This window comes from Quercus suber, unplaced genomic scaffold (genome assembly GCF_002906115.3).
Source record: "Quercus suber isolate HL8 unplaced genomic scaffold, Cork oak 2.0 scaffold_654, whole genome shotgun sequence".
Lineage (NCBI taxonomy): Eukaryota > Viridiplantae > Streptophyta > Magnoliopsida > Fagales > Fagaceae > Quercus > Quercus suber.
Window position 1 is genome coordinate 332,736 of NW_027070095.1, and position 17,431 is coordinate 350,166.

A 17,431-nucleotide genomic window follows, 5' to 3' on the forward strand; every position below is an offset into this window, starting at 1 on the left:
TTTAGTTAGGTTGAAAAGTTTACCTAACATGAATAACTTGTTAGCAATTCTCATATTTTATAGAATGTAGAAGTATACAAATTGTAAGGGTTATATTTGCAAATTGGCATATCCCGAGAAAAAATGCACTTCACTTGTATTTGAGTCTTAGGTTCTAACATGTTCATGAAGATCATTTAGTGTTCACAACAAGATGTATTATTGAAGACATAAGAATTCTCAAGAATCAGTACAAGAAAAGTTAAAACTATGGATCTCAACACCTGATCGATACCTGTTGATCTATTAAAATTTAATGAACCTCGATGCCTAGCTTGATACCTCTAGATCTATCAAGCCACAGGAAAGTTGAAATCCAAGATCTGTTTTTGGCCCATGATGACAAGGCTTTCCTAGGGTTTTGTGTACTAGGGTTTCAAAGCCTATAAAAGCTATATTTTACAGTTGTCATCATACATACAGAGAGATATACAAAGATACACTCTTAATAGAAGTTGCTATGACTTTTTGAGCCCATTAATGTTTTGTAACAAGCTGCTTCTACATCTCCAAGCGTGGATTGAAGAACTTTGCCAAAGCTACAACAATCAAGTTGTTGTGGCGTTAGTCACGAATTGAGATTCGTACAAAGGAGAAGTCTCTATAAGGACAAGTCCAATTGGGTATTAATGCTGATATTGGTATAGGTTAGTAGGTTTTGTTGTAGGTATGTACTTTGAGATAATTTGGTTGGGTAGATTCCTTTACTTGTAACCGCTTGAGTCTTGATTGGTGGATTCTTTGGAAGTAGTGACTTGAAATTCACTCGATGGAGGGGGGGGGTTTGCATGTGAGGTTTTTCTCCATCGTGATCAAATCATCATGTTAAACTTATCTTCCATTGCTCTTTAATTTGGTTTAGTGATTTGATTGTGCCCTAATATGATTTGCATGTAATATTGACTAATTAATCAATTTGGGTAATTAATAATTAATCAACTTGGATAATTGGATTAATTAACTGGGGTCAATTTATAAGCCATCATAAATATATTCCAAACATAATCACCAATAATTAAAATATAATTATAATCATAAATTGGATAAATTGGTAAAATTGACATTTAGTTAAATAGATTAAATTGGTTCGAACAGGTTCCACATGTCAAATTCGTATCGACATATTTATTAAACAAGTCAATTTGTGTTGACTTAAATCTAATACGAACCTATTGAGTCTAAACCCTAACTTGCTAACTTCTTGTTGTATTTACAAGTTGTGTCAAATTTCGTCATCCCAAACTATTAGGGGTAACTTAACCAATTCTATTACAATTGGTTGGAATATAACGGCACAACTGTACCAACTAATTTGTAAAAGTGCATTATCCCATTATCTTTTTCATTAGCCACCGTTCGGTACTTCACTAATGGATAAAAAGAAAAAGAAAATTAGCATCTATAAACATAAAACTATAATAAATCCATTATTTTTCTTGCGAACATGGCAAACTATATATATCACTCTCACCATTTCACATATTATTTAGATGACTTGATAATCACATAATTATTGTGTCGTATTTTCTAACTAAATGATTTTTTCTTTTTATCACAAACTTGTTATGTTGTACTCATTATTTTTATTTTTATTTTTTGTGCTCATGTACTCTGATAGTTGCCTCTTAGTTAATATTATTAATTAAGTGGTATAATTTCGAAATAAAAAGTCATTTTCCTCTTTATTGTAATTTTACTTTTCAGAATCAATTAATGCACATTTAAACATGTGTTTTCCTCTAATTTATTTAGTTTTTGCCTATATATTCTCCCAGTGGCTTTCCCTTTGGCATTCAAGCCTTCAAAATTTGGTCTAGGTTTAATTGTTGCTTTGATCTCACTGTTTTCTGGGACAATGGCTAGCAGTTCCTTGCAACAACAGATTGCCTCCATGAGGCAATCCTTGTTTGATGAGGTTTTTATCTTCTTTAGTTCTTAATTGAAGAAACATTTGTAATAGTTTTTACTTCATTTTCAATATTCCATTACCATGCATAAAAATTATTTGAATGTCAAGTCCTCCTTTTCCCCTAGAAGATCACTGCTAAAATTTCTATGGGAGAATATTTTTATTAATAAAGAAAAATGAGTAGTAAAATAAAACTTAATCATGCACTTCACATCTTATCTAAGACATATTATATGTTGAATATTCTAGTTATCAACAAAATTTATGGTGGAAATGTGAAATCGTTCCAAGGAAAAATCCCAATGTTTTTCATAAACTTTTCAATAAGAAACTTGAAATTTGGTGCAGATATTAACATATAGTACTAACTAATAAAATCCCAATGTTTTGCATAAACCTTTCAACAAGAAACTTGAAATTTGATGCAGAAAATAACATATTTTACTAACTTAATGTTTTGCAGGGAATCCTAGATCGTCAACACTTCATTCAAGTGGAGTATTTGGAGGATGGGGGCGACCCAAACTTTGTTAAGGACTATATAGGTGTATATCTCAGTGACTCACTGAAAAATCTCAATGCCATAGAACAAGCACTGTGAGTGGCATAGTAAATAAAATTTCTTGTGATGTTTTTCCATTTAGTTTAAATCCACATTCGTTAGTTAATTTCTTTTCTGAGTAAATTTTGTGAAATTTTAATAAACAATAATATAAGAACAAGGAGAACAGTAATAGTACGTATCACCTTAAAATTCTAAACTTACGCTCCGTGATTGGATTCATTAAGATTAAATAATATTCAGCTATATTTGTTTATATAGTGAGGCTAAATCTCTTGATGTCGTTGAACTGGAAAAATGTCTTGAACTGTTGAAGGACGACTGCCTCAAGTAAGAATAACACTTCTTTTTAGGATTATTAAGACTGCTTACTATAATCTTTCTCAGACCCCACAAAAAATTAATGGAAACTTTATGCATTGGATACGACATTTTGTTTTTTATACTAATATGATTTTGTGCATTGGACGCGATCTCTATTTTGTTATTATTTCCAGCATTGGTGATCAAAAGGTCGCTGATGAAGTCGAGAAAATGCTGCAATGTTGCAAGGGAGCTGACATGGAAGGGTAAGTTCATTTATACCTACTTGAATCCTTTTCCTCAAGTAATAATAAAATTGCAGTATTAGATATAAAATTATATATGTTAATATTTTGTTATTATCTATGATTTCAGACTAGAAGCTAGTAGTTAATCACTACTATGTTGAAGTTTGATATCGAAGTAACACTTTCACGTATGCCATTAACAATAGTAGGATTGAGATAGGTTTTACAATTTACAAATGAGCTTAGACTATTATATGAAATATCTCATAGAAAATTATTGGGAGAATGCTACTACCATTGTTAGTAGTTTACGTCGTTATTTCATCAACACATTAAATTTGGAGTCCACATTCATTGGTACAAGTGTTAAACCATTTTTAGCATATTTAATGACTTATCAATAACTATGAGCAGAGCTAGGACTGCACTTCCTACTGTGAAACAAGAGTATAACACTCTGAGGAACAAACTGGAAGCTTATCATGAGGTCTCTCTCTCTCTCTCTCTCACAATTAATTCTCTTGCTTGTGGTCAGGATAAATGAGTGACATGTGGATTTGATTTCCATCCATTCTACAGCTACTTGAACAAAGGGCTGCAATGGCACCTAAAGCTCCAAGCAAACGGAAACTACATAGCCTAAGTGGGAATAAATGGTACGTGGTGGATTAGCAGATCATTCACCATTTCAATAATGCTAGTACTTGATTAATAATAACAAATATATTGCAGGCATTTTGCCTTCATTACTCAAATATATAGTAGTGAATAAAATATAGGTGTTTTACCTATGTGCATGAGTTTGTTGCCTCTACGTTTCTTGTTTGTCTAGAACTAGTTTGTTCTTGGTGTACCATGGATGGATACCAGTTCCTTCGTCAAGTTTGTTTGTAATAAAGGTTACCTATTTCAGGAAACCTTTCTACGTTGCTTTTAAATGTGAATCCAATTTATGTAATGTTATTATCCTTATTTAGGTGCAGTTTGTATGAACTCTAGTAACCAACTAACTTGATTGAGGCATGAACCAAGTCACTGTTTTGAGACAAATTGTGCCGTCTATAGTATATCCGATATAGAGCTATAAATAATTTCTGTACGTTATCTCTAGGATACAACAGCTTAGCCACGTTTGCTGATTATCCTTGCGAGCTTACACTACTCGTACGATATAAGCTTTTTATATAATACTTTCTTTTCCTAGAAAATTTAGTAAAAGATAAAATATATTTTGTGAGTAGTAAGAAGCAGTAGATAGTGAGTGTTTAGAACAATAATAAAATTGTTTTTGAAAGTTTGTAGCTTTGTAATCCAAATATAATGCAATGATTTTTCAAATTTTATTTCTTTCTAAATATATAGAGCCGGACATGTAACTTGTCCTTAGCCAAAGAATCAAAAACTCAAAAGGTTTGATATCTATTAAATGGTCATAAAACTATTGAATTCAATAGAAAATCAATAGCTTTCTTTCTTTCTATATATATATATATATAATATAAACCGGACATCAAATTTTCTTTGCCAAATCTGTACGTTGAGAACAAAATAATGGCGTCATAATGCTATTGAAAACAAATCAATAGCCCATAAGTGGCTGAACTTTATTACAAATCCTTTTAGAAAGCTTCAGAATATATATTACAAATATTGCTAGCTGTTTTGACTTTCCATTAAACCAAATAGTAAATACTTGTATAAATGGTAACTTGTTATAATATATAATAATTCAAAAATAGCTTGTATACTTAATTTGCTAACAAAACCTTCCAAATATGACGTTAACATATTATATTCAAATAAAAATGTTTGAATGCAAAATGTTTATAATGGAAAGTATATATTTGTAATAAACCAAATATGCTGGCAAAGTTAGTATTAGTATCACATTAATGTTCAGAAATTTTCTAATTAAAACCATTGACATTAGTTATTCAAATTCTGAATTATATTTGAATTTAAAAATTTAGCAATCAACGTATTTGTCATTAAGGGATAATTGATTTTCTCAATTCACATAAATGAGTATTAAATTAAAATATGGTATTTTTATAAAAATATCCAACAATCCCCTACTTATTTTTATAAAAAATAAATAGGTAAATATATATAAGAAATTTTTTTTGGGTTAAGTAGAGCATTATGCATAATGAGAGTGCCAATGACTTGAACCTTCATTTAGTGTTTCAGTAACATTGTTCCAAAGTTAATAGTGATCTAAGTCTTGAACTATAACTTTTTGTGTGGAAACAAAACATTACATCACACACATAATATTCCAGTACTCTACTATGAGCTTCTAAGCCAACACATTACGGCCTTGTGCTTAATCCTAGCATTCATGAGCTATTTAGAGAACTAGCCCTATTCTCAAAAGAAGTGGCCTCACTTCCATACTCACTTAGATGTGGCTATCAAGGATGTTCTTGTAACTCTAACATCCCACTCATAAGAGCTATAGTCCTCATTAAGAGTTTTTTAATAAATAAAAACTCATCCTATATAACGTTACAAGATACATGCACACACAACATAGGGAGGGACATGAGTACTAGTACTCATACATATATTTAGTGTATGTTAATCAAACTACTCTATGATTGGTTTTCCCTTTGAACCTAGTTCTTGGGATCTCCAACTAGCATCACTATATCCTTCAAGAACAGTAGGATATCTTTGATATAGCAAACCATAGTGCGTAGTTCTTTTTAAATATCTCATTAATTGAGTAATGACATTCTAATGCTCAAAATTAGGTTTGCTAGTAAATCTTGCTAGAACTCTTATGGCATAAGTAATATCAGGTCTAGTACAATCAGTAGCATATCTAAGACTACCAATAGGGTTGATGGGCATGGGTTTGATCGGCCTTGGGTGGGCATGGGTTTGATGGGTTTTGCTTTGCAGGTTCATGGTGGTGGGGATGGGTTCGACTTCTCCTCTGCTTCTGATCCCTCTTGGATTTGGATTGAGGTTTGGTGGGTGGGTTTAAGGGATTTATAACAAGATTGAATTCTGAAGCTATGATGGTGGTACCGGTGGCGGGTTTTGGTTGATTTTGTTGGTTGATTTTTTGCATGTGGTGGCTTCTTATGATACTTGGCGGTGGTTGATCATGGTTTGGATTGGCAGGTTTTGGTTGATTTTGTGGGTTTGATGGTTTTTTGTGATGTTTGGCAATGCTGTGGTGGTGGTTCGGTGGATTTGGTATAGGCTTTTTGGCTGGCTCTCAGTGGTTTGCCGTGTGAATGGTGGTGGGTCTTGGTGTTTTGCTGAGTCTATGGCAGTAGGTCTTGGTGTTTTGCTGGGTTTGTAGTATGTAGTGGTTTAGTTTTTTTTTTTTTTGGGTTGTGGGTGATGTTGGCGGGTAGCAGTGGGTAAGAGTTGTTGGGTAGAATAGAGAGATGGGAGAGAAGAGAGAAAAATAGATTTTTTTTTTATATAATATTATTTGATTGTGTAATTTATATTTTTTTATTGAAATATATGTAAAAATAGAAACTGGAATATAGGGTGAGTTGTAAAATAAGATAGTAAAATAGTGTTTGAGGATGTAAAATATGTGTTTTTTTACATCCTATATTGCTTGTGCTTTTATAGATCACCTAATCTCAACTGACAAAAAGAAAGAAAACAAAACTCATTATACAACTTGATAATTTGTACTAGCCAAACAAATAAAATGAGCTCCCTTTAGAAAAGCCAAAAAGAATTAACAAATAATTTATTCTTCCTTTTTGTGAATAACAAGGTGCAATGATATGACAACAAAATAATGGTGAAATAGTTGCTACGGTCCATCAAGTACTATGTGTAATAAGCCTAACACGTAATGATCAACTGCCAGACTTTTTCATGGTTGGAGAATTAAGGAGGGTAAGTTGGTAGAGCTTTTGTATTCTACATACTAAAAACCCATAGATAGACAATCTTAATCTCTTAGTCTCTACTTTAATAACCAAAAAACGTTTCCAATTTCAAACTTCTAAATTCTAAGAAGGACCATTGAAAGTATTTGTTGATTTCTTTTGTTTATAATTTGATAGTTGCAATAAAGAAGAGAGAATTTAAAACCCTCAAATATTTTTNCAGGTTGCCGACTAGTATATAATAATTGACAAAGATCTGTAAACTAATTATAGTAATAATGATAAATATAATAATTCAAAAGGTGAGTTCAGCTTCTCCTATATAGTATTTTCTTTATTTCCTATTTTACAGTGTAAACGGGCATGCTGCCTATACTAAATTTGGACAGTTTTTGGAGGTGGTTACTTTTCTAGACTCCCCCCCCTCCCCCCCCAACAACTTTAATGGCAAGTATTCAATTCACCTCAAGGGGAAAATGAATAGATTTCAGGTAGCTAAGAGCTTGCCATTTAAGGCTAAGAAGTTAGGGTGATATATAGTAGTAATAATCTTATCTTATAGAATAATGGACCAAATAAAAGACATGTTATAATACTTTAGAGTTATTAACATAATTCAATCATAAAGTTGTTAAAAATTTATCCTTCCATGGTCAATGAAATTGATTAAATCTTAACTAGTCATCAACGGTTTGATTATAACGATAAATATTAATTAATTAGTGAAGGAGGAAGCACAAAAGCTAATAATAGTATAGAAGTTGAAGTGTAAATAGGAGAGTTCTTCGCAACCATGCATAAAATTAGTTAATATCAACTGGATGGCTTTAATGGTGATGAGCTCAGGTACTGCAGTATAAATAGCTTTAAACCAAATAGGGAAACCATCATACCATACAAAAAATTGTTAATAGCAGAGAAATAAAGAACAATAAAATGGGAGAGAATTTGAGCATTGTAACAATTTCCTTGCTATTGTTGTTGGCATCCACCAGTGCTGTGCAAGTCTTTGACGTTAAATCATATGGAGGACAACCTAATGCCGATATCACCCAGGTATAAATATGTGTAGCACAATTAACTATACCTAATTAACACAAAAAGTGGGTTCTAGTTAACTTAATCAATAAAGTCTTTTACTGTCAAATAAAAGAACTTGGGTTCAATCTCTACTTATACTAGAAACTATTCGGTGCCTTGACCAGATGATAAAACACTAACTTGAAAAATGATTGTAATATACTGATTTTGATTTTTCATAATGTGTTTATTAGGCTTTGACGAAAGCTTGGACAGCTGCATGCGCAGTAGCAGGAAGTAAAGTTGTGATTTCAGCAGGGACATACAAACTAGGTGTAGTGACTTTGTTAGGTCCATGCAAAGGTGCTATTGAGTTTAACCTTCAGGGCACCCTAAAGGCCCCATCAGACATTGCCTCCTTCAAGGGTAAAGACTTTTGGGTTTCTTTTCAACGTATCGACAGTCTCACTGTGTCAGGTGGTGGAGTTTTTGATGGCAAAGGACAAACGGCATGGCAAAAAAATAATTGTAACCAAGAGTACAAATGCAAAATACTTCCTACCGTAAGATTTCAATCTTAATAATTAGCATTTAAATTTCCATTATTTTTATGTAGATATATACAGACACTACAACTTTAAGAACTTTAACCATCACGAAATACTAATTCAAGCACTTATTCATCTAATGATGCTAAGGATATTATCATATTATTAATAATTTGACGTAAGCTTTATATAGTGAGGTGTCACAACTCACCAAAAAAGAAAATTCAAAATTTATATATGAGAAAGTCCATATACGGAATATGGACACAACTTTTGTGCCACGACCCTAACTTGTGCAATTGTGTGTAATGGAGAAAAAGTGGTGGTTAAAGGTGAAAGTGATGGCTCACCAATCATACTCACATATAACATCAAATTATGACAAATTGTTTGGTCTAGAAAGAATTTTTTATATAATATTGTTGAAGTAGTACCAACAACATTCATTGATATATAATTGTAATTTTTTTAATATAGTAACTCAAAGAAGTGTTAGCATTTTGCTATAATATATTTAAATGAAAATATGGCATTCATATTTGGTGTTTTGATTTATCTAACTTGTAAAACATGAACAGAATATAAGGTTCGATTTTGTCACAAATTCAATAGTCCGTGACATTCAATCGAAGGACAGCAAATTTTTCCACATAAACGTTTACGGATGCAAGAGCTTGCAAATCCAACATGTTACCATAACTGCACCTGGAAATAGCCCTAACACCGATGGAATCCACATCGGACATTCATCTAGCATCACCATCACCAATGCCAATATTGGAACAGGTGACGATTGCATCTCCATTGGTGATGGAACCCAAGATGTTACTGTTAACCAAGTAACTTGTGGACCTGGCCATGGTATCAGCATTGGAAGTCTTGGAAGGTACCAAAATGAACAACCAGTTTTAGGAATTAGAGTAATTGGTGGCACCCTTAGCAGTACAACGAATGGTGTTAGAATAAAAACATGGCCTTCTTCCCCTCCTGGAATTGCTTCTGATATTCATTTCGAGAATATTATCATGAACAATGTTGCCAATCCTATCCTCATTGATCAAGGCTATTGCCCAAATAGTCAATGCTCAAACAAGGTTATTATAAACATCACAAATATATACACTCATTTTGATGTTAAAAGTTAAAAAAAGAAAAATAAATTACACATACTAATATCAAATTCTTGGGTGGGTTTTTGTTTGTTTGTTTTACTTTCAGTCTCCCTCGAAAGTTAAGATCAGCAATGTTAGCTTCAAGAACATTAGAGGCACTTCTTCAACAAAGGAAGCTGTGAAGCTTATTTGCAGTAACGGTGTACCATGCCAACAAGTGGTGGTTGCTGACATTGATCTCATATACAAAGGTGCTGGAGGATCTACTACTTCCACTTGTGTTAATGTCAAGCCCGCCGTTTCGGGCAAGCAGAATCCTCCTGCTTGTACCACCAAACAATAATAAAATGTCTCCCAAGCTATTGTAACTAATGCGGAATAAGGAAATACTATTTGCAAATAGGTTATAGGAGTTCTATATTAAGTAGAATTTCATTTACTTTAGTCTATCATGTTCACTTTTTCTTTATTTAAATGAAATTGTGGAATGTTGGATAGTTATTTTTAGAGCTGTTTGAGTTCAGGATTTTACTAAAAGCTACTATGATCTGGAGTGCTATTGTAGATAGTATTTGTTTTGTTACTGTAGCTGGGATATTTCGGAATAAAACAAAATTTGTTATTAAACTTTTTGTAATTTTTTTTTTTTATTCTTCACCAAATAAATGCTTGTATTCATGATATGGTAACATTCAATTCATCTGCATGCATGTTTTTAATGCCAAATTAACTTGCTCTCATACTCTTCGACGTCGGTAAGATGTAAAACTCATAAAACGGACGCCATATATTCAAATTTGTTTCTCTAAATATTGTATATTTTTAATATAGATTTCTGTAACAACTAAACTTTAATCACTTTTATTTTTAAAAATATAACACATATTATTGAAGTTGACTATACCACCAACGCAAAAATTAAGGTAGGAAATAAAAACCAATTACATAAATATTTTAGTAAACTTACTTAATTTTCTTACTAACACTCTATTTATTTTAGCAATAATGTTTTCTAGAAAATGAGTCATTTTCCAAAAAACATTTTCCATAAAACTATTTTGTTTTTCTATGTTTGGTAGCAACCTTAAATGAGTTGAAAAACAATCTCATAACTTCCCTTATTTAGCTTGCTGTGAGATATAGTTGTTTTCCAAAAAAAATTAGTGGAAAACAATCTCTTAAAATAAGTTATTCGTTTTATGTTGAAATAGTTTTCCTTTGACTCATTTATTTAGTGCTACCAAACACTGGAAAATACAAAAAACTATCTTTACACAATATTTTCTATCGAAACAAACAAAGCGTAAAATGAAGCAATTTCGAATGATTAATCTGCATAATCTAACAAATGATTAACAGTGAAATTAAATGATTTCAAGTACCTAAATGGTTTGTTGCATTAACTATTGTCTTTTATCAATAATTTTGCAGCTCACTGACATAACACGCTGTCATTTATTAAGAGAATCACAGTTCAAATCCTCCTAATATTAACTATCAAATTATAAAAATAAAACTACTACTTTTTTAAAAACCTAAATTAAAAATTTTTCATTCAAAATGACAAATATTTACATTTATTTATTTTATTTATTTATTTATTTATTTTTGGCGTTGGTAAAAGATAATATGCATAAAGTTTACATAAATAAAAATGAAAAATAAGAAAAATATTTATAATATAATGGTATCCCCATTGATATAATCTCTTGTACACCCTTTACATTTTAAACAATATTATTTTGATATCCAAAAAAATAGTACTACTTACGTACTATTTACATATTATTGAAATCTATTATTATTATATAATGTATTGTAAATATGAATGTTACGTCATTCCAAGGCAAACATAACTATTTTCTCAGCTACTACTAATGATTGTGATTGAAAATAACAAAGCTTCAATTTGCAAAATGCAATAGCAACCAATGGGCCACTTCTAACAGAATATTAAGAAACGAGGCTAGATCCTTACAACAGCTTAATAATAATTTAATCAATTTAATCAAATATTAACTGGATAGTTAAGCAATCAAGATTCAAGTTTGGCATTGTTCATGGAGAAGCGTTTTCAATGTAGTGAGGAATATACACACCCACACAAAGATTTTATAGGGCAAAAACCCAAACTGTAAAAAACATTACGAGACTAAGACCAACTCAATAAGTCTCCCATGAGTTACTACGACGCACATAGAAATGAAATGTGTCCAAACCATGTCATTTCCCACATGAGCAAAGTACCACATCTTCGCCATGTCATTTCCCACATGAGCATCATCCCGATTAGCTTGGTCGGACTAAACAGTTCGGTTCGTGTTTAAAAACAATGCCTGTTATGTGGCGCTCTAAGTTTCTATTTAGTCTTTTTAACCTTTTTTCGTTAAATTTTTTAACTGTTACCTAATAGATTAGGGTAAATTATTTTTACTGATATCCAATATTGGCTGAGCTTGACAATTAGACCAAATATAATTCTCTAAAATAAAATCACTATCTTTTAAAAATAGATCAAATTTACAAAAGGCCCAAGCTCAAACCTTATGAGCCAGGTTTGAACTCCCTACCCATGTGTAGATCAAAGGCTAAAGGGTTTGACCGTCCCCACACACGTGTATATCAAAGCTTAAAGGCAGATCAAAGCCTAATGGTCTAACCCTCCCCACCACGTGTGGATCAAAGGCTAGATCAAAGCCTATATTTAACCACAAACTCTCTTTTTTCTCTTCGCTATGAAACCCAACCACTTATAAACTCTCTTCTTCCTTCCCATGTGTAGATGCACACTACAATGACACGTGTCCCTTTACTCAAGTACAAAATATTGACATATAGCAAAATCCTCAATAAAGCTAGGGTGACATGGACTAATAATGCTCTGTGGCACATTTCAAATTGTTTATAGTTTTATATATATATATATATAAAGTTATTTAATGGTATTATGAAAGTCTAATACCATAATTAAATCACTATTAGTAGAAATATATATTTATGGCAAAATATAGAAGAGAGATTTGAATAGACAAATCATGTGCCGGTTATATAATACCATAATTAATAAAGTCAATTCTTCTTAAAAAAATAATTTTAATTCCTCATTATGACCTATTGCTATTAGTGAACATATATATTCAAAGCAAAATACAGAAGAGATATTCAAATAGACAATTGTATGGATACTCAAAGAAGTCAAAAAGACAATGTGTAAATCAATTGGATGGTGAAATAAAAATGGTAAATGGTAAATTAATTGTCTACCAATATTTAAGTTCCAATACCATATAAGCATACACGGCTTTTTGTTTTTGTTTTTTGTTTTTTTTTTTTTTTTGTTTTTTTTTTTGAGGGATAACAGGCATACACGGCTGATATAGTTTTCCTCATAAAAAAATTATTAAAAAAAAAAAAACTCCGTATGTGTTAGCACAATAAACACATGACTCATTGAGTTATATATCCCATTTTCCATTTGATATTTTCCCCTCTCTAATATACTTCCTCAATCTCATAATCTTCTTCAACTTTTGGGTTTCTCTATGTTCTTTATCCCTCCATTAAGGCCTCCGTGGGTTACTACTTGAAAAATTATAAAGCCAATATCAGTTTCTCACATTGGTAATATCCCTATGTTCAATAGCTGATTGTTCTTTGTCCATTGCCAAGGTAAGTTTTCATGAACCAAGAATAAGGAAAAGTTGTGTGTTACTTTAGTCATTTGTATTTGTGAGAGGCCGGAAAATTAGGGCCCCCAAAAAAGAGATTGGGGTGCTTTTAAGGGCATCTCTCTTTTTGGGTAAGTGGTGTGGAGTCGCCACTTTTTTTTTATACTAAAAAATAAATACAAATTACATATTCAAAATACTTCATTGTCATTGATTGGATAAAAATAATACAATTTTGGTAAATTAACCTTACAAGGCTTTGGTCCTAATTACAATCTATGCAAAAGAATACAAAGCTTTGGTCCTAATTACAATCTACAAAAATTAAAAGACAAAACACTAATCTACCTATCCAAAAGTCTTAAACTCAGGGGCTAGGTTACGGAATAGGAAGGTGTTAGGCACCCATTTTGCCTAAACAAAGTCTGGTCTTCTAAACTCTAATGACCAATATACCCTCTTTGAATGATGTTGAACGATATGTTATAATGCACATGACAAAAAATAATTTAAAGAAATTTGCCTTATGAATAATGTTCTTTTTTGAAGAAAATTCAGATCTGTTTTGAAAATTTAAAAAATAAGACTAGGTTTGTGAAAAAAAATCAGATATATTTTATGAAAGAAAAAAAAAATGAGATTTTGTTAAAAAGAATTAGATCTCTTTTTAAAAGTTAAAAAGAGATTTGATTTGTAAAAATCAGATCAGTTTTTGAAAGTAAAAAAAAAAAAGAAAAAAAAAAAGATTTGGTTTGAAAAAAAAAAAAAAATCAGATCTGTTTTGTATAAAGTTTAAAGGAGATTTGATTTGTAAAAATCAAGTCTATTTTTGAAAGTTAAAAAAAAAAAAAAAAGTGATTTGGTATGTAAAAGAAAAATCAGATATGTTGTTAGAAACTAATTAAAAAAAACTTTTGAAAGAGGATCCACATCCATGACACAAATTTATTATGCATGCATCACATATTAAAAAAGAAATGACATCAACCTAACTTTCAATCCCTTCTTTAAAATTTCTTCTTTAAAATTTCAAAACCTGCAATTCTAAGACAAAGAAAAACTTTCAAAAAAAAAAAATCAGGTCTGTATTTAATGAAAATATAGATCAGTTTTGAGTTTTAGAAAAAAATCAAATCTATATTTGATGAAAATATAGATCAGTTTTGAGTTTTAGAAAAAATCAGACTTATATTTAATGAAAATATAGATTAGTTTTGAGTTAAAAAAAAAAAAAAAAAGGTTTTGATAGTCATTACAAATTTTGAAGTCAAAGAGAAAGAATTGAAATAAACAATCATCTAAAGTATCTAAGCATGGAAATTATATATTAAGAATGAGACATAATAAAACATGCTAAACATATTAATGCATCAAACAATAACATAATAATTAATGGAAAAAGAAAAGAAAGGAAACAGAATACCTAGACACATTTTTAATCCGTATTCTAAAAATTAATCTATTTTTCTTGATATTCAAGTCTTTAAAGTGATAATTATCTTGTAGATAAATATTCCTAAAAAGACTTGATTATCCACAACTTCTTTGTTATCAGATTATTCACTTTATTCCCATGCAAGCAAGCCAATTTTTGACACTAACCAACAACCAGTCACAAAATTATCTAATTAATTTTCATTGTCTAACTAATCAGAATTAATTTAAATTAATCATGCGTGAACGGTTCCACCCAAACATAATGCATGCAGAATGTGAAAACTTAATCATGTGATATCTTTTAATCTGACGGCCCGATTTGGAAATTGGGCATACCGTCGTGATCGTTAGAATCTCAAGATCATTTTTATGATATTCAATTAATGAATTAATGCGTGTAATGCTATTTTAAATTTTAGGGTATATGAATGGTCACTCTAGTCATCTTCCAAGATTAAATTATAGGTGCAAAATCGAGTGTATATAGAATACTCCTCATTGATAGAGCTTGCAAAGTGAATGTCAATATAAAACAAAGACACTGATTTTAGCAGCCATTATTTAATTGAGGTTGATCTTTAAAAGATCACCAGCCTTAGAACCTAAAACCTTGGAACATAGAACTAGTGTTTTGCTATTTTGAAAGAAATGAGAATTGTGAATACTCAACCTACTTGATAACTGATAAACTTGAAATGAATCTTGAAATATGGGGTGACTGAGAGGCTTCTCTATCTCAATGTTGAATTGTGGGCGACCAAGGGGCATTCCTTACCTCGATCTGAATGGGAGGTAACCAAGGAGCTTCTCTATCTTGGAACCTGGGGTGATTAAGAGGCTTCTCTATCTCAATCTTTGAATGGTGGTGACCAAGGGGCTTCTCTACCTCGATCTGAATGGAAGGTAACCAAGGGGCTTCTCTACCTCGAAACTTGGGGAGATTGAGAGGCTTTTCTATCTCAATCTTGAACTATGATGACCAAAGGGCTTCTTTATCTTGGAACCTAAGGTGATTGAGAGGCTTCTTTATCTCAATCTTGAATTGTGACGACCAAGGCGATTCTCTACCTCGATCTGAATGGAAGGTAACCAAGGGGCTTCTCTACCTCAGAACCTAGGGTGAATGAAAGGCTTCTCTATCTCAATCTTGAATTGTGACGATCAAGGGGCTTCTCTACCTCGATCTAAATAGAAGGTAACCAAGGGGCTTCTCTACCTCAAAACCTAGGGCAAGTAAGACGCCTCTCTATCTCAATCTTGAATTGTGATGACCAAAGGGCTTCTCTACCTTAATCTGAATGGAAGGTGACCAAGAGGCTTCTTTACCTCAGAACCTGGGGTGATTGAGAGGCTTCTCTATCTTAATCTTGAATTGTGGCGACCAAGAGGCTTCTCTACCTCGATCTGAATGGAAGGTAACCAAGAAACTTCTCTACCTCGGAACCTGGGACAATTAAGAGGCTTCTCTATCTCAATCTTGAATTGAGGCGACCAAGGGGCTTCTTTATCTCGATTCGAATGGAAGGTAACCAAGGGGCTTCTCTACCTCGAAACCTAAGGCAATTGAGAGGTTTCTCTATCTTAATCTTGAATTACGGCAACCAAGGGGCTTTTCTATCTCGATCCAAATAGAAGGTAACCAAGGGGCTTCTCTCCTCGAAACTTAGGGCGATTAAGAGGCTTCTCTATCTCAATCTTGAACTATGACAACCAAGGGGCTTCTCTACCTTGGAACCTAAGGTGATTGAGAGGCTTCTCTATCTCAATCTTGAATTGTGACGACCAAGGTGCTTCTCTATCTCGATCTGAATGGAAGGTAATCAAGGGGCTTCTCTACCTCGAAACCTAGGGTGAATGAGAGGATTCTCTATCTTAATCTTGAATTATGATGACCAAGGGGTTTTTCTACCTCGATCCGAATAGAAGGTAACCAAGGGGCTTCTCTACCTCGAAACTTAGGGCGATTGAGAGGCTTCTCTATCTCAATCTTGAACTATGACAACTAAGGGGCTTCTCTACCTTGGAACCTAAGGTGATTGAGAGGCTTCTATATCTCAATCTTGAATTGTGATGACTAAGGTGCTTCTCTATCTCGATTTGAATGGAAGGTAATCAAGGGGCTTCTCTACCTCGAAACCTAGGGTGAATGAGAGGATTCTCTATCTCAATCTTGAATTATGATGGGCAAGGGGGTTTTCTACCTCGATCTGAATAGAAGGTAACCAAGGGGCTTCTCTACCTCGGAACCTAGGGCGAGTAAGAGGCCTCTCTATCTCAATCTTGAATTATGATGACCAAAGAGCTTTTCTACCTTAATCTGAATGGAAGGTGACCAAGGGGCTTCTTTACCTCAGAACCTGGGGCGATTGAGAGACTTCTCTATCTCAATCTTGAATTGTAGCAACCAAGGGGCTTTACTACCTCGATCTGAATTGAAGGTAACTAATGGGTTTCTCTACCTCGGAACCTAGGACAATTAAAAGTCTTCTCTATCTGAATATTGAATTGCGACGACCAAGGGGCTTCTCTACCTCGGAACGTGGGGAAATTGAGAGGTTTCTTTATCTCAATCTTGAATTGTGGCAACCAAGGGGCTTCTCTACCTTGATTCGAATGGAAGGTAACTAAGGGGCTTCTCTACCTTGGAAGTTATGGCGATTGAGAGGCTTCTCTATCTCAATCTTGAATTGTGACAACCAAGGGGCTTCTCTACCTT

The 17,431-nt window shown here is 32.6% G+C and overlaps 1 protein-coding gene across 1 annotated transcript; it reads left to right on the forward strand.

The window, feature by feature from the left end:
- The first annotated feature begins 7,850 nt into the window (after positions 1-7,850).
- LOC112010361 (exopolygalacturonase) lies at positions 7,851-9,953 on the forward strand. The gene is made up of 4 exons (XM_024042710.2): positions 7,851-7,986; positions 8,205-8,513; positions 9,077-9,592; positions 9,717-9,953. The coding sequence occupies exons 1-4, from the start codon at positions 7,867-7,869 to the stop codon at positions 9,951-9,953; spliced, it is 1,182 nt and encodes a 393-aa protein (XP_023898478.1). The 5' UTR covers positions 7,851-7,866.
- Positions 9,954-17,431: the final 7,478 nt, after the last annotated feature.

Coding starts and splice junctions, on each gene's coding strand:
- LOC112010361 (XM_024042710.2), top strand. CDS start 7,867: ATGGGAGAGAATTTGAGCATTGTAACAATTTCCTTGCTATTGTTGTTG. Junction 8,514..9,076: donor AATGCAAAATACTTCCTACC/GTAAGATTTCAA, acceptor AAACATGAACAG/AATATAAGGTTCGATTTTGT. Junction 9,593..9,716: donor ATAGTCAATGCTCAAACAAG/GTTATTATAAAC, acceptor TTTTACTTTCAG/TCTCCCTCGAAAGTTAAGAT.